This window comes from Podarcis liolepis (assembly GCF_965112155.1).
Source record: "Podarcis liolepis genome assembly, chromosome: 18".
NCBI classification, from domain to species: Eukaryota; Metazoa; Chordata; class Lepidosauria; order Squamata; family Lacertidae; genus Podarcis; species Podarcis liolepis.
In genome coordinates this window covers 3,616,879-3,637,425 of record NC_139572.1, presented here as the reverse complement: position 1 = coordinate 3,637,425, position 20,547 = coordinate 3,616,879, and the positions used below count along the sequence as shown (strand labels likewise).

At 48.2% G+C, this 20,547-nt stretch overlaps 1 protein-coding gene and 1 long non-coding RNA gene across 5 annotated transcripts in view; one reads left to right on the top strand and one right to left on the bottom strand.

Moving 5' to 3' along the window:
- Positions 1-20,547, top strand: part of LOC310697629 — a 305,101-nt gene that overhangs the window by 133,180 nt on the left and 151,374 nt on the right. The window lies entirely within an intron of this gene.
- Positions 1-20,547, bottom strand: part of SBNO2 (strawberry notch homolog 2) — a 97,968-nt gene that overhangs the window by 44,590 nt on the left and 32,831 nt on the right. For 3 of the 4 annotated variants that reach the window (XM_083483615.1, XM_083483616.1, XM_083483617.1), the window contains one exon: positions 18,400-18,499. In XM_083483615.1, coding sequence (XP_083339741.1) covers positions 18,400-18,499 — 100 coding nt within the window. Of the gene's footprint in view, positions 1-8,647; positions 9,016-18,399; positions 18,500-20,547 lie in introns of those variants that run through there. The other variant, XM_083483618.1, reaches the window with a different exon arrangement.

The following is a 20,547-nucleotide window of genomic DNA, read 5'->3' as shown; positions in this document are numbered from 1 at the left end:
GGTCGGCGGTTCGAATCCCCGCAATGACGGGGTGAGCTCCTGTTGCTCAGTCCCTGCTCCTGCCCACCTAGCAGTTCGAAAGCACACCAGTGCAAGTAGATCAATAGGTACCGCTCCGGTGGGAAGGTAAATGGCATTTCCGTGCTCTGGTTCGCCAGAAGCGGCTCAGTCCTGCTGGCCACATGACCCAGAAGCTGTACGCCGGCTCCCTCGGCCAATAAAGCGAGATGAGCACCGCAACCCCAGAGTCGGTCACAACTGGACCTAATGGTGAGGGGTCCCTTTACCTTTTTTAATTTAAGGGGAGAGGGAGGGAATTCACGAACCTGAAGTCTGGTGTGTGTTTGTACACACATGGAGAGATGTACCATATTTTTTGCTCTATAAGACTCACTTTTTCTCTCGTAAGGGGAAATGTGTGTGCGTCTTATGGAGCGAATGCAGGCTGCGCAGCTATCCCAGAAGCCAGAACAGCAAGAGGGATTGCTGCTTTCACTGCGCAGAGATCCTTCTTGCTGTTCTGGCTTCTGAGATTCAGAATTTATTTTTTTTCCTTCTCCAAAAACTAGGTGCGTATTGTGGTCTGGTGCGTCTTATAGAGTGAAAAATACAGCGATTTCATTTGCATGCCACCTTTCCAGAGTTTCAAACCATCCTCAAGGCATCTTGCAACATGAAAAAGAGCACAGCAGCAGCGTGGCCAAATCAGCTGTAAATAACAAAGGAAGTACTGAATAGCACGCAACCAAGCTGAACGATTTCCACATCAATCACAAGACCTGAAATGAAGATGCAAAAAGCCAGCAGCGACAAGCCTCCCAAGACACACACACACACACACACACACACACAGAGAGAGAGAGAGAGAGAGAGAGAGAGAGAGAGAAGGAGCAGCTTTCCGAATTACACATGCACACCCCTCTCTTTCAAAACACTAATCCAGAGACCTTCACACACCACAACAGAGAACTTCTTTGACGTAAGGTGCTTGCGAATGAAGCTGCCAGACTCCAGCCTGCAAAGCGCAGGATCCACCACTGAAGCACAGCCACATCCTGATTCTTGCTGGGACTTGGGAGGGTCCCCCGAGGGCCATCTAGTCCAACCCCCTGCAATGCAGGAAATCTCAACATGAGGTCCCCTGTCCAATCTGAGCTTTCCAAAATGTGCCATTGGTTTTATTGCCGCAGGAATTCCTCGAGTTGACGTATTCCCAAAAGTGATAAATAGATCAAAGTTGTTAAGCTTTTTTTGGGGGGGGAGATATCTCTTCCATCCACCCCAAAAAATGGGGGGGGGGGCTTTGATTATTTTTTTTAATTGCCCTACTTGACATACATACATTTTGCCGATTCAGAAAAAATCTTCCCAGGTGCCATTTCCTGCCCAGTTCCCAGACAAGGGCCTTCTTGGTAGTGGCGCCCACCCTGTGGAACGCCCTCCCATCAGATGTCAAGGAAATAAACAACTACCTGACTTTTAGAAGACATCTGAAGGCAGCCCTGTTTAGGGAAGTTTTTAATGTTTGATGTTTTATCACTTTTTTATTCTGTTGGGAGCTGCCCAGAGTGGCCGGGGAGACCCAGCCAGATGGGTGGGGTAAAAATTTATGAAGATGATCATGTTGATGATGATGATGATTATCACTACTAATACTACTACTACTACAGTATTTTAAAAAACAAAACAAAATGAATTCCTATGCCCCACAAATAACCCAGAAATGCATTTTAAATAAAAGCACACATTCTACTCACGTAAAAACACCAGGCAGGCCCCACAAATAACCCAGAGATGCCTTTTAAATAAAAGGACACATTCTACTCATGTAAAAACATGCTGATTCCCGGACCCTCCGTGGGTCGGACTGAGAAGGCGACTGGGCCGGATCCATCACCCGGGCCTTAGTTTGCCTACCGATGGCTTAAAGGGCCATGTGGCCAGCAGGACAAAACCGCTTCTGGCGCAACGGGACACCGTGATGGAAACCAGAGCGCACAGAAACGCTGTTTACCTTCCCGCCGCAGCAGTACCTATTTATCTACTCGCGCTGGTGTGCTTTCGAACTGCTAGGCTGGCAGGAGCTGGGACGGAGCAATGGGAGCTCACTCCATCACGGGGATTTGAACCGCTGACCTTCTGATCGGCAAGCCCAAGAGGTTCAGTGGTTCAGACCACAGCGCCACCTTGTAAGGTGGGACAGAACCCTTGCTGCCTTTAGTGGAAACTTAGAGGTTTTGGCAGGTTGAGATGCTTGATAATGGGTTTCCCCATAAGACCGACAAGTTAGTTTGCCTATCTGAACTTGGGAATTGCCTTCGTAGAGAAGCAAAGCTGGCTCCTTCCTTGCTAGCCCTTCTTGTTCTATTCCAACAAGACTACTACTTTTTTCCTTCTTCAGGAAAGAAGGTCTTTTTATTATCTGCATTTTAATGTAGTTGGGTTTATTTAAATTGTTTTAATTCTAGTTAAGAGCTTAATTTGCTCTTTTTAACCATTGCCTTCCATCCGTTTTTAGCTTCGGGTATTTTGCCTACGTCATTTTAATCTGTACTGCCTAGAGTCCTGAAAGGCAGGGTATAAATATAAATTGCTTGGCGTGTTATCGCAAGCTTCCGGATCACCACCCTCCTAGTTGTGTTGTGCTAGATGTCTCTCTCTCTCTCTCTCTCTCTCTCTCACACACACACACACACACACACACACGGGCCGTTGTTGTCTGGGCAAGTCCCCAGGAACAGGAGGTTAAAAAACAAGGGGACTTTGCCCAGGTACAAAGGAATCAGAAGGCATCGTTTCATAAGATAAAAAACCACCCTAGGAATGTGGAAAATCAGAAGAGGAACAATAAAAATAAAAAAAACCTCATTCCCGAACACACCCATTTTACCGGGTATTCCTGTCCAACTGGCCTGGCTCTGGGATGTCGGATCTACCCTGCTTACCCTCGAGTAGCCTCACTGAGTGCTTGTAGGAATGTTTCAGGAGCAGCCTAACAGGTGGGAGGTGAAACACAGGAAGCTGGCAAGCTATCGTGGGCGTCCAGCCTTTGCCCAGAAGCAAAGCAACGTTCTAGCCCCCGTGGGCCATAAAAGAGCCGATCTGAACCGCAAGTCGCTTTACACCGAGTCAGACCGCCGGATCTGTCCTGCTCACCAGCCTTCTTCAACCTGAAGGGTCTCCAGAAGCGGGCGGAATACAAAGCCCATCATCCTCGGCGAAGCTGACTGTGGATGATGGGTGTTGTAGTCTTGCCCACACCTGGGGGGACACCCCCCCCCAGGTTAAAGACCGTGGTCTTCCTCTGCTCCGCCTGGAGATGACGGACATTCAGACTCGGGGAAACAGGGGCTATTCCCTTCTGCTACAGCCACTCTAAGCTTAGGTGGACCAAACTACGGCGAGAATGATCTGCAGGGAGTTGGGCCGGGGTGTGGAGAAACAATTATTATTCTTTTTATTTATTTAATTTGTATACCACCCTATACCCAAAGGTCTCAGGGCGGTTCACATAAAATATAAAACACATAAAATCAAAACAAAACCAGAAACCCAATTAAAAAAAGAGCCAGCATGTTTAGACAGGGTGTAGGACGTAGATGAGGCTTCCTCAACCTCAGCCCTCCAGATGTTTTTGGCCTACAACTCCCATGATCCCTAGCTAGCAGGACCACTGGTCAGGGATGATGGGAATTGTAGTCTCAAAACATCTGGAGGGTCGAGGAAGCCTGACGTAGATCAAGGCAGGCAAGGTCACCCCGTGAGATTCCTGATGGAGTGGAGGTTCGAACCCTGATTCCCCCAGGTCATTGTCTAACACTCTAACCACTACACCCCAATGGCTTCCTAGAGCACTTCTGCTATGGGGCAGCTCTATGAATTATGTAGGTAAATAAATAGGGGGAAAGCAAAAATGTCCCCAACCAAAGAAGGACGGCAACTTAAGCTGATGGAATGAATGCAGCTTGCAGACTTAGCACACACAATAAGAGAACAAGAAGAACATACGTTTAGAGAAGGTTGGGAAATGTTTATTGAATGTATGGGGGGGAATTGTGCACACTTGAAAACGTTGGCAGCATTAAGATAAATTCAGCGGTGTAAATTAAGTTTTGACGGGTGCAATAATGGAATACTGAATGGTTTCGTTTATGTAAAATATGCAGGGATTTGTGGTCTGCAAAATGAACCATGGAAAGAGAAGAAGGGAAGCCACGGATATTTTAAGGATGTTTAAATAAGTATTCTAAATTGTAAAACAGAAAATGTAATAAAAATGAGAGGGAGAGGCGTCTAGACATTCCATGGTGGCGACTGTAACTGAGGTTTAAAATGCCATTGAGTGATTAACATATATATCTGAGTTTCTGAAGACTGGGAGTCCAGCTACCAATGTCCTTGACCACTGAGCCTGCTGGCCGCTGGACGTCCAAACAACACCTGCAACCTAACCCTGCAGTATGTTCAGAAGAAGATTCAGGTGGCGGGATCAGGCAGAAGTTGTTGTTAAAAACCTTCCCTGTGTGCTTTCCACGCAAGGGGATAATGCCCTGATATTCTGCACCTTGAGCAATGGAGAGACTGCGGGGAAAAGCGGAAGGCTGGCGAAAGAGGAGAGGCTTTGCTGCAGTGGACCAAAGTTTGAGATGACCGTTGAAGAAGAGTTTGGATTTGATACCCCGCTTCATCACTGCTGCTTGCCTTCTATCACTGTGCCATTGAGAGCGTGCTCACTTATGGCTTATGTGTGTGGTACGGAAGCTGTACTACCCAGGACAGGATGGGGTTGTGCAGGGTTGTTAAGGCAGCAGAGAGCATTGTTGGCTGCCCACTCTCCACCTTAGAGCAGATTTATGCCACAAGGTGCCATCGGAAGGCACTGGACATAGTCAAAGATCCATCGCATCCTGGTCACTGTCTCTTCGAGCTCTTGCCGTCGGGACGGAGATACAGGACGGTGAAGACAAGAACGAGCCGTCTTAAGAACAGCTTCTTCTCCAGAGCGATCTCGGCCCTGAATGGGAAGCCTGGACTTTGAAAGTCATCGAATCTCCCTTGCTGTATTATATTGTATTGTTTAATTAGTGTTTTTATGGAGCAGTCAAGTAATTTCGTTGTCCCCGAAGGGGGCAATGACAATAAAGATATTCTTCTTATTCTTATTCTTATTCTTATTCAGACACTACCCGAAGGAGTCTCAAAGCGGCTAACATTCTCCTTTCCCTTCCTCCCCCACAACAAACACTCTGTGAGGTGAGTGGGGCTGAGAGACTTCAGAGAAGTGTGACTAGCCCAAGGTCACCCAGCAGCTGCATGTGGAGGAGCGGAGACACGAACCTGGTTCCCCAGATTACGAGTCTACCGCTCTTAACCACTACACCACACTGGCTCTCCAGTGTGAGATGGGGGAAAGACGAACGGGCAGGGATTGAGCGGAGTTTTCAGCCCAACGCGTTCTCCTGCCACATCTCCACCAAAAGCAAACCGAAGAAGGGCCTGCTAGATTGGGGCAATGCCCCCCCCCCCGCAAGCGGTACATGTGAAAAGGATCTAGGGGTCTTGGTGGACCCCAAGCTTAACATGAGCCAACAGTGTGATGATGCAGCAGCAAAAAAAAACCACTATTCTAGGCTGCGTCAACAGAAGTCTAGTGTCCAGATCAAGGGAAGTCATTGTCCTGCCCTATTCTGCCTTGGTCAGACCACACCTGGAATACTGCGTCCAATTCTGGGCGTCACAATTTATGAAGGATGTTGACAAGCTGGAAGATGGGCAGAGGAGGGCGACTGAGATGATCAAGGGTCTGGAAACCAAGCCAGAAGAGGAATATTTGAAGGAGCTGGGTATGTTTAGCCTGGAAAAGAGGAGACTGAGAGGAGATATGAGAGCCATCTTCAAATATCTGAAGGGCTGTCACATGGAAGAGGGAGCCAGCTTGTTTTCTCCTGCTCTGGAGGGTTGGGCTCAAAGCAATGGCTTCAAGTTACAAGGAGATTTCGGCTCAACATTCAGAAAAAAACTTTCTGACAGTAAGAGCTGTTCGGCAGTGGAACAGACTCCCACGAGAGGTGATGGACTCTCCTTCCTCGGAGGTTTCTAAGCAGAGGTTGGGTGGCCATCTGTCAGGGATGCTTTAGTTGAGATACCCGCATTGCAGGGGGTTGGACTGGATGAGCCCTGGATGTCCCTTCCAACTCTACAGTTCTATGATTGGAGAACAAGAGCAACTCTCAGCTCTCGCCTCCTGCAGTTTCTAGCAACTGGGGATTCGGAAGATAGGCAGAGAGCACAAATGTGAGGGTTAGCAGCTATTGACAGCCTCCCCCTCTCCCTCCACGAATTTGCCTTTTAAAGCCTTTCAAGTTGGCAGCATCCTTTGCAAGCGAGATCCACGGTTTAGATATCCCCTGCACGAATGAGGACTTTATTGCAGGAAATGTGGAAATACTTTCTGCAGAGAGTTGATCGACTGCGGCCATGCCACATCGTGGAGATGAGAGGCAGGCTTATTAAGTATACAGCGGTACCTCGGGTTAAGAACTTAATTTGTTCCGGAGGTCCATTCTTAACCTGAAACTGTTCTTAACCTGAAGCACCGCTTTAGTACATTTAGTACACTGTAAGTACATTTCCTCCTGGTCCTGCCCGTGTCCACATTCAAAATACAGCATTCTGTAACTGCGCTATGTTGTGGGGGGAAAGACCAGGAACTTCACACACAACCAGCCTAGAAAAAGCCGAAATAGGGGAACGCTAAAAGCAGAAACTCCCGTGCTGGGATGTGTGGGGCTACGGCAGCCTCTGGGTCACACTGAACACCTCATTTGCTGCCTGAGAAGACTGGTGTATTTTCAAAACCTGAATCTCTGGCACCCCCGCTAAGAAGCGAGTCTAATTTCCATTTTAAGCCCTAGTTTGTCCCAATTAGTTTTTTGTTCACTTCTAGTCAAGCTGTGTTGGGCAGCTAACAGGACAAGGGGAAAAGTTTGGTAATAACTAAGAGAAACAGACTTCTTTGCTTGATTTCGTCGAGAGTTGCATCTCACTGGCGGGAATACTCTCAGCCTCACCGCAAACTTTCCTGCGTCCTCCTAAGGGACGCAAACCACTTCACCCTTGCAACTGCCCTCTGAGTCAGGCGAAGAGGAAGCAATGACCGCAGGATTCGAACCCGCCAGAAGAGGCTGCTGGATCAGGCCAATGGCCCAACCTGGACTCCTGACCACTGGCCGCTATCTTAGTCCAGCACTTTCAAAGTGCGAAAGGCATTATTAGGCTGGATCCGGTCTTTGCCATGTGTGGAGCAGGCGCAATGAAATCAATAGGACTTCCATTAGTTCCCGAGTAGCCTAAGCCCCATTAGTTACAAAAGCTCTACTCTAAGCACGCCAGGGTCTGGATCCAAGCTCTTAGCAGCCTCTCTCCAACCTGGGTCACCAGATGCTGTCGGACTACAACTCCCATCACCCCTGACTGGTCCTTGTAGCTGTGAGGGATGGGAGTTGTAGTCCAGCCGGGGACCTGGGTTTGAGAAAGGCTGTGTTAGGTTTTAACAGGGCTCTCTACATTTCGTATCTTGCTTGCAGGACCCGGGAACCCCGGATCAAAACACGTACAACCAGCAAGGCTACCAAATCTCACAAGGCTGATAATATAATAATAATAATAATAATAATAATAGGCTGGGGGGAAATCCTCACAAACGGCGCTTCCCAGAAACGGGAGGAATAGCAGGAAGCAAACTTAATTGAGAAATAAATTACAGCAAGGAGGCAGAACCCAATGTTTGGAGACCGGTTTAAAACACACACACACACACACACACACACACCCTCCAGATAAAAGACTCTTGGAAGATGACTGAACAGCCAAATCAAGAGGTTTTTCTTTTCCAGATCCCCTTAACTTTGTATTAATCCTGCCCCTGTTTCTCAGCTGTATCCGTTGCCAAGATCCCTGAAAGTTAAGGCTCTAAAGTCTTGCAAGTCGAGAGAAATCAAGCGGTTGGGGGGGGGGTTGCATTGTAATTGTGCAAGTCGGGCTCTTGGCGGCTGGATGTCGGAAGGCAGGGAAATACCTGCGGAGCGAAAAACATCTGAGGCTGGCAGCTGCTCCCCTCTCCGCTCTCAGGGCTGAAAAACTTTTTCTCAAAGCACAGACTCTTTGGAGAACCAGTTGTCAAAGTTGCGCAGATCTACCCCTGTGCACTTTTGCCCGCTACAGAAGCCCCCCCTTCCTGACTGTCTCTCCAAACCTCACCCTGACAACGGGGTTTTTCTCCGTAAAATATCCCGTTCTTGCTTCCTTGAACGCGGCCATGGCACAGAACAAGCACATATACACACAGAGAGAGAGAGAGCCCTCCACCAATCTTTCCATAAAAAGTTTCGTGGACTTTGCAACCATCTGATCAATTGCCGCTGTTTGGCTGATTCCCTCCTGCCCGCCCCCGCCCCCCCCACAAGCAAAGCACCCTGGAGGGGGTGGGAAACACCTGAAATTTAAGACAACACAAAGTTCAAAGCGCCCGCGGCTCTGAAATGCCAAGAATGCAAAGCGGGGCTCCCGATGCAAACACAAAAAGGTGTGTACGTTTGTAAAAATGTCAACGCATTTTTTTTTTTAAAAATGTTTTTCAGAAAGTTACCTTGAAGAGCGACGCAAACTTGAGCCAGAACTGCATCTGGGACATATTAAGCCGGCATGGAAGGCGAGGCGAGGCGAGCTGGTCCCTGGCAAAGTGGAGAAACGGACTTTCTCGGCACCTAAGGGCGACGAGTCTTGCCTCATGACAGCGGGCTTGTCAGGAGAGGAGCATTGGAAGTTGGTTTTTTTGTTTTTAAATTGTCTAAAGAATTGGCACGGAATTGCAGAAAGGGAGGGCGCCAAGAAGAAGGATAAGAGGAGGAGGAGGAGGAAGAAGAGGCTTGTCTGATGAAGGCAGCCTGGCAGAAAAAGCCGGTCTCTTCCCTCCACCCCAGCCCACCACCCCCCCACTGCGATCGGATTGGTTTAGTCACGAAGAGGAGGGCGCACTCTTCCTCTAAGTCCAGCCCGGCTGACTTTCAGGAAATGAAGCCTGCCTGGTAAGTCAGTGAAATTACTGGCAATGACAGCAGAATTACTGTATGTCGTGTAATTTAAACCACAGAGCCACTGTAAACAAAAGGATACAGAAAGGGGGTTTGGGTTCGGGGGCCCAAAAGCGAAGCTGGCTTCTCTTCCCAGCGCTCCAAACCCAACCCGGCTCAGGCCGGTGTTAAGTTTTAAGGTTTTAAAAGTTGTGTTTCCCCCTCCCCGCCAACAACCACCCCCACCCCCTGGGAAAAGAGCAAACCAAATAAAGGCTAAATTTAGAAGGCGGGCTCCTGGGGTGTTGGCGGCGAAGGCTGGCTTGAAAAGGGAACTTTCGAAGCTTCCGTTCCAGACCCAAACAGCTGCTCTCAGGGTGGCATCTTTCTGTTGTTCTTGTTATTATTAATAATAATAGTAAACAACAACTTTTGCCACAACCTCTGGGAACCTAACAGGAACTGTTCCTTGTTCCAGTTTCTCCCCCCACCCCTCCAAAAAAGAAAGCCATAACGGAGCCTGCAAAAAGCCCCTTGCCCAATCCGCGCCAGAAAATAGTTCTTTAGAAAGGTTTTTTTTTTTAAAAAAAAAAAAGTGTCACGCTACTGGTTCATGCAGCCTGTGGAAGTGGTAATTTTGAACGGACGCGAGCCAGAATGAATCATGAACATGCAAGAAACAATTTCTGGAAGGATGGTGGGCTGATTGTTTAAAAAAAAAGTAAAAAAAATTACACATGACGAACACCTACGTTTTTGTACTCTTGCAAGAGAATATATATTTATATGTTCAAATATATAAAAGGATGTCACGTAGAGGAGGGAGAAAGGTTGTTTTCTGCTGCTCCAGAGAAGCGGACACGGAGCAATGGATCCAAACTACAAGAAAGAAGATTCCCCCTAAACATTAGGAAGAACTTCCTGACAGTAAGAGCTGTTTGACAGTGGAATTTGCTGCCAAGGAGTGTGGTGGAGTCTCCTCCTTTGGAGGTCTTTAAGCAGAGGCTTGACAACCATATGTCAGGAGTGCTCTGATGGTGTTTCCTGCTTGGCAGGGGGTTGGACTCGATGGCCCTTGTGGTCTCTTCCAACTCTAGGATTCTATGATTCTATGAATCATGAACATGCAAGAAGCAATTTCTGGAAGGATGGTGGGTTGATTGTTTAAAATAAAATAAAATAAATTACACATGACGAACACCTACGTTTTTGTACTCTTGCAAGAGAAGGGGATGTCACGAGAAGGATTGGGGCAAGCTGTTTGCACAGGTCAAAAGCTGCCCTCGGCTTGCAATTAGAAGAGGCACGGGTTTAAGAAGAAAACAAAACAGCAACTAAGAGAAGAAAAAAGCGTCGCCAGTTAAACGCTGGATGTTCTGGTTGTTCCTCGCCGTGTGCCAGCTTCCTGGTGCTACACCTGTGGGGCAGAGGACCTGCTTGGCATGTAGAAGGAGCCAGGTTCCGTCCCTGGTGGCATCAGCAGGTCTAGAAATCCTCCAAGTGTGCTTTTTTGAATTGTGACCACGTGGAGATCTCCCTGCCTTAAATCCTGGAGAGCCACTGCAAACCGCCATAGGCTAGATGGACCAACAATTTGACTCTGTATAAGGGCCACCTCTGGTTTTCCCAGCAGTGATGTATGGAAGTGAGAGCTGGACCATCAAGAAGGCTGATCGCCGAAGAATGGATGCTTTTGAATTCTGGTGCTGGAGGAGACTCTTGAGAGTCCCATGGACTGCAAGAAGATCAAACCTCTCCATTCTGAAGGAAATCAGCCCTGAGTGCTCACTGGGAGGACAGATCCTGAAGCTGAGGCTCCAAGACTTTGGCCACCTCATGAGAAGAGAAGACTTCCTGGAAAAGACCCTGATGTTGGGAAAGATGGAGGGCACAAGGAGAAGGGGACGACAGAGGACGAGATGGTTGGACAGTGTTCTCGAAGCTGCCAGCATGAGTTTGACCAAACTGCGGGTGGCAGTGGAAGACAGGAGGGCCTGGCGTGCTCTGGTCCAGGGGGTCACGAAGAGGCGGACACACCTAAATGACTAAACAACAACAAGGGCCACCTCCTGTTTAAATCAGAACTTCAATTTTAATACAGGACTTTATTCCTTTTCCTCTTTTTTCTCTCTTCCTTTCCTTCTTTAGTCTCTTCCTTTTCCTCCTCTCCCGCCCCCCTGTCTTTTCTTCTTCATTCTCTTCCTTTCCTCCACTTCCTTCCTTTCTATTTTTCTTTCTTAAATCAGTGTGATTTTTATTGTATCTTACGTGGAAAAACTTTCAATAAAAGTTTATTGTAAAAAAGAGAGCTTTCGTTACAAATGTTGCGCTGTCGTTTCTAAAGGGGAACACGGCGGCTCAGGGTCGATTAAGAAAACGGGGGGAAATAAACCTTTCCAGGCAAGGCTGGAGAGCCGCTGCCAGCTCAATCTGACTCAGTATAAGGTCGCTTTCCTTATGGGTTTGTGAATAACCGTTATATTAGGTTAGACACGTTTCCTCAGGCTTTTCTCCTTGCAGACAGGAGTTGAGCCGGCAACTAAAACTTCAGCTGGCTGAACCTTTACAGAAGCAGGGTTAGAAACTCAGATATATAAATGCCAGGCACCCAACAGCTCCTTAAACCAAATTAACAAATTATAACAGCAGCAGCAGCAACAGTTTGTTTATAGCCTCGCTTAAATACTTTAGGACCTCTGTGCCATAAAAGGCAATGGTGGGAGGGGGACTCGCCTAGACCCCATTCTAAACTCGCCCCAGGTGAACAGCTGCCGACAAGCCTCCCTCCGGCAAGGTAAGAAGCAGCTATCAATAGATGAAAAGCATCTCTCATGTTCTGGTATTTTGATTTAGGGCGCGACTTCGTGTCGCACGGAATCTGGCTTTATTCCACCTCCTTTTGGTCCTGGAGCTGGCAGGCGAGACGTGGGTGGATTTGATGGGGTGCATCCAATTACTTGGTAGTGATTGAAAGCCTGGTTTATTTTTAAGTTACTGCGCTTGGCACCCTTCCAAGGAAAACAAGTGCCTTGCAGGTAAGGCTTGTCTTCGGGCGCCTCAAGGTGCAGTCGGGTCAGCTGATTACGTCTGCAACCAGGGTGGGGGGGTCACCTTTCTTAGCCACTCTCTTCACCTACATAGATGACACTGGCCGCATCCTAAGGAAATGGGGAACAGCCATAATAGTCCCAATCTATACAGTGGTGCCTCGCAAGACGAAATTAATTCGTTCCAGAAGGTTTTTTCTTCTTGTGAGTTTTTCGTCTTGCGAAGCACGGCTTCCCATAGGAATGCATTGAAAATCAATCAATGCGTTCCTATGGAGACCGTCCGGGGACAGAGGGGAAGCGCCGCGCGCCTTCCCCTCTGTCCCCGGACCTGTTTTAAAGCAAGGGAAGGGGCAGCGGGGAGAATCGCTTCTCCCCGTTGCCGCCCCTTGCTTCAAAAGAGGTCCGGGGACAGCGGGGAAGACGTGCTGCGCTTCCCCGCTATCCCCGGAGCTTGCGGGGCAAGCTTCGTTTTGCGAAGCAAGCCCATAGGGAAATGCGTCTTGCGAAGCGGCTAAGAAAACGAAAAACTCCTTCGTCTAGCGAGTTTTTCGTCTTCCGAGGCGTTCGTCTTGCGGGGCACCACTGTAAAAGGGGCAACAGAGGAGATCCAGCGAATTATAGGCCGATTAGCTTATTAAGTGTGATTAGTAAACTCTACTCAAAGCACCTCCTTAATAAGTTTACAGAATGGCTAGAGAATGAAGATACAGTGGTACCTCGCAAGACGAATGCCTCGCAAGACGAAAAACTCACTAGACGAAAGGGTTTTTTTGTTTTTTGAGCTACTTCGCAAGACGATTTTCCCTATGGGCTTGCTTCGCAAGACGGAAACGTCTTGCAAGTTTGTTTCCTTTTTCTTAACACCGTTAATACAGTTGCAACTTGACTTCGAGGAGCAACTCATAGAACGCGGTGTGGTAGCCTTTTTTGAGGTTTCTAAAGACTTTGGTGATTTTTGAAGCTTTTCCAAAACTTTCCCGACACCGTGCTTCGCAAGACGGAAAAAATCGCAAGACGACAAAACTCGCGGAACGAATTAGAACAAGCGGGCTTCAGACCCGGAAAGTCCACGACAGATCACTGCCTAATGCTACAAATACAAATCAAGAGGGCAGGCCTCACTATACGCTGCCTTCGTCGACCTAAAAGCAGCATTTGATACAGTCTCCAGAACCAGACTCTGGGACAGACTATTGATGGGTGACACCTGGCTTGAGAGCAGTACATGTGAAAAGGATCTAGGAGTCTTGGTTGACCACAAACTTGACATGAGCCAACAGTGTGACGCGGCAGCTAAAAAAGCCAATGCAATTCTGGGCTGCATCAATAGGAGTATAGCATCTAGATCAAGGGAAGTAATAGTGCCACTGTATTCTGCTCTGGTCAGACCTCACCTGGAGTACTGTGTCCAGTTCTGGGCACCCCAGTTCAAGAAGGACACTGACAAACTGGAACGTGTCCAGAGGAGGGCAACCAAAATGGTCAAAGGCCTGGAAACGATGCATTATGAGGAACAGCTAAGGGAGCTGGGCATGTTTAGCCTGGAGAAGAGGAGGTTAAGGGGTGATATGATAGCCATGTTCAAATATAGAAAAGGATGTCACATAGAGGAGGGAGAAAGGTTGTTTTCTGCTGCTCCAGAGAAGCGGACACGGAGCAATGGATCCAAACTACAAGAAAGAAGATTCCACCTAAACATTAGGAAGAACTTCCTGACAGTAAGAGCTGTTTGACAGTGGAATTTGCTGCCAAGGAGTGTGGTGGAGTCTCCTACTTTGGAGGTCTTTAAGCAGAGGCTTGACAACCATATGTCAGGAGTGCTCTGACGGTGTTTCCTGCTTGGCAGGGGGTTGGACTCGATGGCCCTTGTGGTCTCTTCCAACTCTATGATTCTATGATTCTATAGGTTACCAATATAGATCGAAGGCTACTGCTCTTGATTCAGGCACTGCATGCAAACACGGGTGGGTGGGGGCGATAAAATAAAAACACATTTTCACCTCCTAGGCTATTAAACCGCGGATTACATGGGGTCTCAGCACCTCCTGTACCTGATGTAGGGGCTTCCCTTATACAGGGTCTAGGGGTCTTAGTGGACCAGAAGCTGAACATGAGCCCACTGTGTGATGTAGCAGCAAAAAAAGCGAATGTTATTCTAGGCTGCATCAACAGAAGTCTAGTGTCCAGATCAATGGAAGGAATAGTTCCTTCTGGACACCACAGTTCTGGGCACCACAATTTAAGAAGACTGTTGACAAGCTGGAAGGTTTGTTTGCAGAGGAAGGCAACCAAGACGATCAATGGTCTGGAAAACCAAGAACGGTTTGTGCTCGCTATGTTTAGCCCGGAAAAGATGAGACTTAGAGGAGATAGGATTGTTGTTGTTGTTTAGTCGTTTAGTCGTGTCCGACTCTTTGTGACCCCCTGGACCAGAGCACGCCAGGCCCTCCTGTCTTCCACTGCCTCCCGCAGTTTGGTCAGACTCATGTTTGTAGCTTCGAGAACACTGTCCAACCATCTTGTCCTCTGTCGTCCCCTTCTCCTTGTGCCCTCCATCTTTCCCAACATCAGGGTCTTTTCCAGGGAGTCTTCTCTTCTCCTGAGGTGGCCAAAGTCTTGGAGCCTCAGCTTCAGGACCTGTCCTTCCAGTGAGCACTCAGGGCTGATTTCCTTAAGAATGGAGAAGTTTGATACCCTTCATGGATCACTGCCTTGCTGTGGCGAAGGGGCTTGAATAACCCAGAGAAGCTATGAGCTATGCCGTGCAGGGCCACCCAAGATGTACAGGTCATAGTGGAGAGTTTTGACCAAACGTGATCCACCTGGAGCAGGAACCGGCAAGCCACTCCGGTATCCCTGCCAAGAAAACTCCATTGACAAAGACAACAGGAGATAGGATAGCCATCTTCAAATATCTCAAGGGCTGCCACGTGGAAGAGGGTGCAAGGCTGTTTTCTCCTGCTCCGGAGGGCAGGACTTCGACCAGGAAGCTTCAGGCAGGACTTCGACCAGGAAGCTTCAAGAAAGGGAGATTCTGACTCAATATCAGGAAGAGCTTTCTGACAGTCTTGCCATCTGAGCAGCCCAGGACCTCCAGCCACACGGACCAGGCTGGCGTCCCAAGGGAGGTCACGTCGATACTGCTGACGCAGAGGTTTTATTTCACCCTCGGAGGTGAACTCCATTGTCTCTCGAGTCAGACTGATGCTGACAACAACAACAACGGGCTTCAATTCTTCTTAATTACATTTGCAAGGTTTTCTAACAAACGTAGGGACGCGGGTGGCGCTGTGGGTTAAACCACAGAGCCTAGGACTTGCCAATCAGAAGGTCGGCGGTTCGAATCCCCGCGACAGAGTGAGCTCCCGTTGCTCAGTCCCAGCTCCTGCCAACCTAGCAGTTCGAAAGCACGTCAAAAGTGCAAGTAGATAAATAGGTACCGCTCAGGCGGGAAGGTAAACAGCGTTTCTGTGCACTGCTCTGGTTTGCCAGAAGCGGCTTAGTCCTGCTGGCCACATGACCCGGAAGCTGTACGCCGGCTCCCTCGGCCAGTAAAGCGAGATGAGCGTCGCAACCCCAGAGTCGGCCACGACTGGACCTAATAGTCAGGCGTCCCTTTACCTTTACTTTATAACAAACGTAATGGCAATGTGAGAGATGGGGAAGCAGAGCTCTCTCTGTCGTCTTTGGTTTGAGCTGTGCCAGCTAAGTGCCCGAGTTCCGATTCTTATCTTCCCTCCCTGTCCTTTTTCCGTTGCGTAGAACCGTAGACTTGGAAGGGACCCTGAGGATCGCCTAGTCCAACCCCCCGCAATGCAGAAATACACAGCTGTTCCTCGCGGGGATCGAACCTGCAACCTTGGCATCCTCAGTACCATGCTCTAACCAACCGAGCTATCCAGCATGTTGTGTGTGTGTGTTTAGACTGTAAGCCTGTAGGGGCAGGGGCTGCCTTGTTTAATTAACCGTAGGTTAATGGATGGATGGATGCGGGTGGCGCTGTGGGTTAAACCACAGAGCCTAGGACTTGCCGATCAGAAGGTCGGCGGTTCGAATCCCCACAATGACGGGGTGAGCTCCCGTTGCTCGGTCCCTGCTCCTGCCAACCTAGCAATTTGAAAGCACACCAGTGCAAGTAGATAAATAGGTACCGCTCCGGTGGGAAGGTAAACGGTGTTTCCGTGCGCTGCTCTGGTTCGCCAGAAGCGGCTTAGTCCTGCTGGCCATGACCCGGAAGCTGTACGCCGGCTCCCTCAGCCAGTAAAGCGAGATGAGCGCCACAACCCCAGAGTCGGCCACGACTGGGCCTAATGGTCAGGGGTCCCTTTACCTTTACCTAATGGATGGTATGCCAGCCTCCATGGGAGCCTGTCTGCCTGCAGAGGGTGTTACAAAGGCTCTAAATATAATCAGTAATAATCCTCATTATAATATATTACCATCCTGAGACCAGCAGGTATAGGACGGTATACAAATTTAATAAGTATCAGCAACATCAACAACAACAGAGCAAATCCAGATTACAGGTAAGTTACAATGAAATAGGTATCACAATACAGAGCTATTAGCCAGAGAAGAAAGAGGGGAACTGAATAGAGGAAACCACTGAGCTTAAGGAAGGAACAAAAGTAATACCATCAGCCAGTATCAGTCATCCCTAAATCACCACGAGTTTCAGGTGGAATAATGTTGCTTTCCTTCGTTAGAAGGGAATCGGATAAAAGAACACTGCTTTTCTCCAAATTCCCCTGACAAATTTCAGCTTCTCCTAAACGCTTCAACTTTTAGGCCTCTAGGAAAGAGGCGGACCGGGATTCTCGACACCAATAAACTCAAAAGCAATGCCTCGCAATACTTTGCTCATGTTGGTGTAATAAGAATATGAATAATATATTCTTTATACCCCACCCATCTGGCTGGGCTTCCCCAGCCACTCAGGGTGGCTTCCAACAAAATATTAAAATACAGTAATCCATCAGACATTAAAAGCTTCCCTAAACAGGGCTGCCTTCAGATGTCTTCTAAAAGTCAGATAGTTGTTTTTCTCTTTGACATCTGGTGGGAGGGCGTTCCACAGGGCCGGTGCCACTAACAAAAAGGCCCTCTGCCTGGTTCCCTGTAACTTGGCTTCTCGCAGTGAGGGAACTGCCAGAACGCCCTTGGCTCTGGACCTCAGCGTCCAGGCAGAATGCTGGGGGTGGAGACGCTCCTTCAGGTATACTGGACCGAGGCCGTTTAGGGCTTTAAAGGTCAGCACCAACACTTTGAATTGTGCCCAGAAACATACTGGGAGCCAATGTAGGTCTTTCAAGACCAATGTTATGTGGTCTCGGCAGCAGATCCCAGTCACCAGTCTAATTGCCGCATTCTGGATTAATTGTAATTTATAGCAGCATTTAGCAGCAGGACTGACTTCTTCAAACGAAAATACATCATTGTTTTCTTTTGCTTTCACGCTAATTATTGTGCCTTTCTCCTGTATTTTTGTCCTGCAAACCGCCCTGAGATCTTTGAACGAAGGGCAGTATATGAATATATTAAATTAAATTAAATTATAACAACAACAACAATATAAAGAAATGAGAGAGAGAAAGATTTTGGGTAAAGCCCATCTCTGAAAGGGACTTTTACCAGTTTCAAAACACGCACAAAACACCCTAAGAGCATAATACAGTGGTGCCCCACAAGACGAATGCCTCGCAAGACGGAAAACTCGCTAGACGAAAGAGTTTTCCGTTTTGGAGGTGCTTCGCAAAATGAATTTCCTATGGGCTTGCTTCGCAAGAAGACAATGTCTTGTGAGTTCCTGCTGGTTTTTTTCCCTTCCCCCCTTTTTCTAAGCCGCTAAGCTGCTTATCAGCTGATCCGATCAGCAGATAAGCCGCTAAAAGCCGCTAATAGCGCTAATCCTTTAATCCGTCAATGGGCTTGCTTTGCAAGACGAAAAAAGGGCTAGACGAAGAGAATCACAGAACGGATTCTTTTCGTCTTGCGAGGCACCACTGTAAGGACTTGCTGAATAAGGCCAACGGCCCAACGAACACTCAATCACCTCCAAACTTGCCGCAGTCAAATCACACGGCAGATGGTCGTTGCACATCTGCCTTCGCCACAAACCCTTTTCCTGAACCTGTCCAGAACGAAAGCAAGAAAGCAGAGGTTGTTCTTTTCCCTGGAAGGTGAAGGGAGAAGAAACCCACGCACAGCGAACGCTGACCTAATCCCAATGGAGAAAACAGACCTGACGCTCAAAGCAGCAGGTGGGTGCCGGGGCTTACCTGAGGAAAGTCGCCGTTCTTCAAGAAATCGGCGAGGCCTGGAGTTGCATAGCTGGCGTCAGAGAACGGCTGCCCACCGGAGTAGAAATCAAAATATTGCCTGGAAGGGAAAGAGGGAACGGTGAATTTGCGGAAGGGTGTGATAAGAACTGCCTCGCTGGGCGAGGCTCATCTAACCCATTACCTTTTCCCCTGAAACTGACCAGCTAGATGGCTCTTTAATTGGTTCATTACTGGAATATTTTGCCTACAAGGGGCATCAGGCACGGCGCCTCTCCCCGCTCCTCGACTCTTTCAATTTTCACAACAGCCCTGTGAGGTAGGGCTGAGCTGAGAGAAGAGCAGCTCCCGCCCCCCCCCCCCAAAGGCCACCCGCTGCATTTCCTGGCTGAGTGGGGATTTGAACCCAAGTCTGCCGAGTGCTAGGGACGCAGGTGGCGCTGTGGGTTAAACCACAGAGCCTAGGACTTGCCAATCAGAAGGTCGGCGGTTCGAATCCCCGCAATGACGGGGTGAGCTCCCGTTGCTCAGTCCCTGCTCCTGCCAACCTAGCAGTTCAAAAGCACGTCAAAGTGCAAGTAGATAAATAGGTACCGCTCCGGCGGGAAGGTAAACGGCGTTTCCGTGCGCTGCTCTGGTTCGCCAGAAGCGGCTTAGTCCTGCTGGCCACATGACCCGGAAGCTGTACGCCGGCTCCCTCGGCCAGTAAAGCGAGATGAGCACCGCAACCCCAGAGTCGTCTGCAACTGGACCTAATGGTCAGGGGTCCCTTTACCTTTACCTTTACTGCCGAGTGCTAGCTGGATGCCCAAACCCACCGGCTCCCAAAGGAGGCGACGGGGCAGCGGTGTGTGTGTGTGTGCTTATGGCTACCCAATTTTGACAAGCTGGTACCACTGGAGCAAACCAATCGATTCCGTTGATCAGTTAAATGAGCTCTGATTGCACCTTGAATAAACGTGCGGTTAATTGTTACAGCTTGGGATTTTATTGCGCTATTGGCTTCCATAGTGGGTCGTCATGCAAACTGCTATTCTGAATACTGCTTCTTTGTAAACTAAGGGGGGAGCGAGGATGTGTTTATGAATATATAAGAGAAAAAAGAAATAAAATAAAACCTACATACAGCAACGGTGTTTTGTGTTGTGTAGGCTCCTAGGATGCAAACCTGCTCCCTAAAATATCACTGGTTTGCTCATTTCTATATATAGGGTGCCTACATTCTGCTATTTCTAATTATTAGCAGTTTGCATCATATATTTACACCTCTTATTGTTTCATGTTTAGCAAGTTTCTAGAGACTAGATTATGAGTATTTGTAAATTGTGTTTCCGAATGAACTTTTCTTATTGCCAAATGCCAATGTGTTTGCATTATTAAGTTTGTTACGAATAAAAAATCATTTTAAGTTAGAGCTGAATAATTATTTCACTATTAATATACTTCTTCTTAATTGTACTAAACTATTAATATACTTCTTCTTAATTGTATTTCAGTTCAACAATTACTTTGATAAAATACATACAGTGGTACCTCGGGTTAAGTACTTAATTCGTTCCAGAGGTCCGTTCTTAACCTGAAACTGTTCTTAATCTGAAGCACCACTTTAGCTAATGGGGCTCCTGCTGCCGCTGCGCCACCAGAGCGCGATTTCTGTTCTCATCCTGAAGCAAAGTTCTTAACCCAAGGTACTATTTCTGGGTTAGTGGAGTCTGTAACCTGAAGCATATGTAACCTGAAGCGTATGTAACCCGAGGTACCACTGTATTTTGTGATGTGCAAATGGCTTGAGATACCTGTTAGATCCATAAATGACCATATAGCATATATTCAACACACACAAAAACCAGCGGCAACCATTTGTTGTTGGCAAAGGACGGCTGGACATAGAAAGGGCCCCACTACCTTCAGTAGCTTAGGGCTTCATCAAACCTAAATCCAGCCCCGTGCAGGTGGCTGCAAAAACCAGCTCTCTGACCGTTGGAAATGGCAGGTAAAAGAAAATCATGTTAAGTCACAGCAGCCTCCCTTCTCTGCTGCCCTTGCTGCTCTGTGTACATCATCGGTTTCGGTTTTACTAGTGCAAAGTCCTTATTGCCACCCAGAGGGAAGAACCGTCCTCCCCAACCTTTTTCTCCCCCCGGCTCC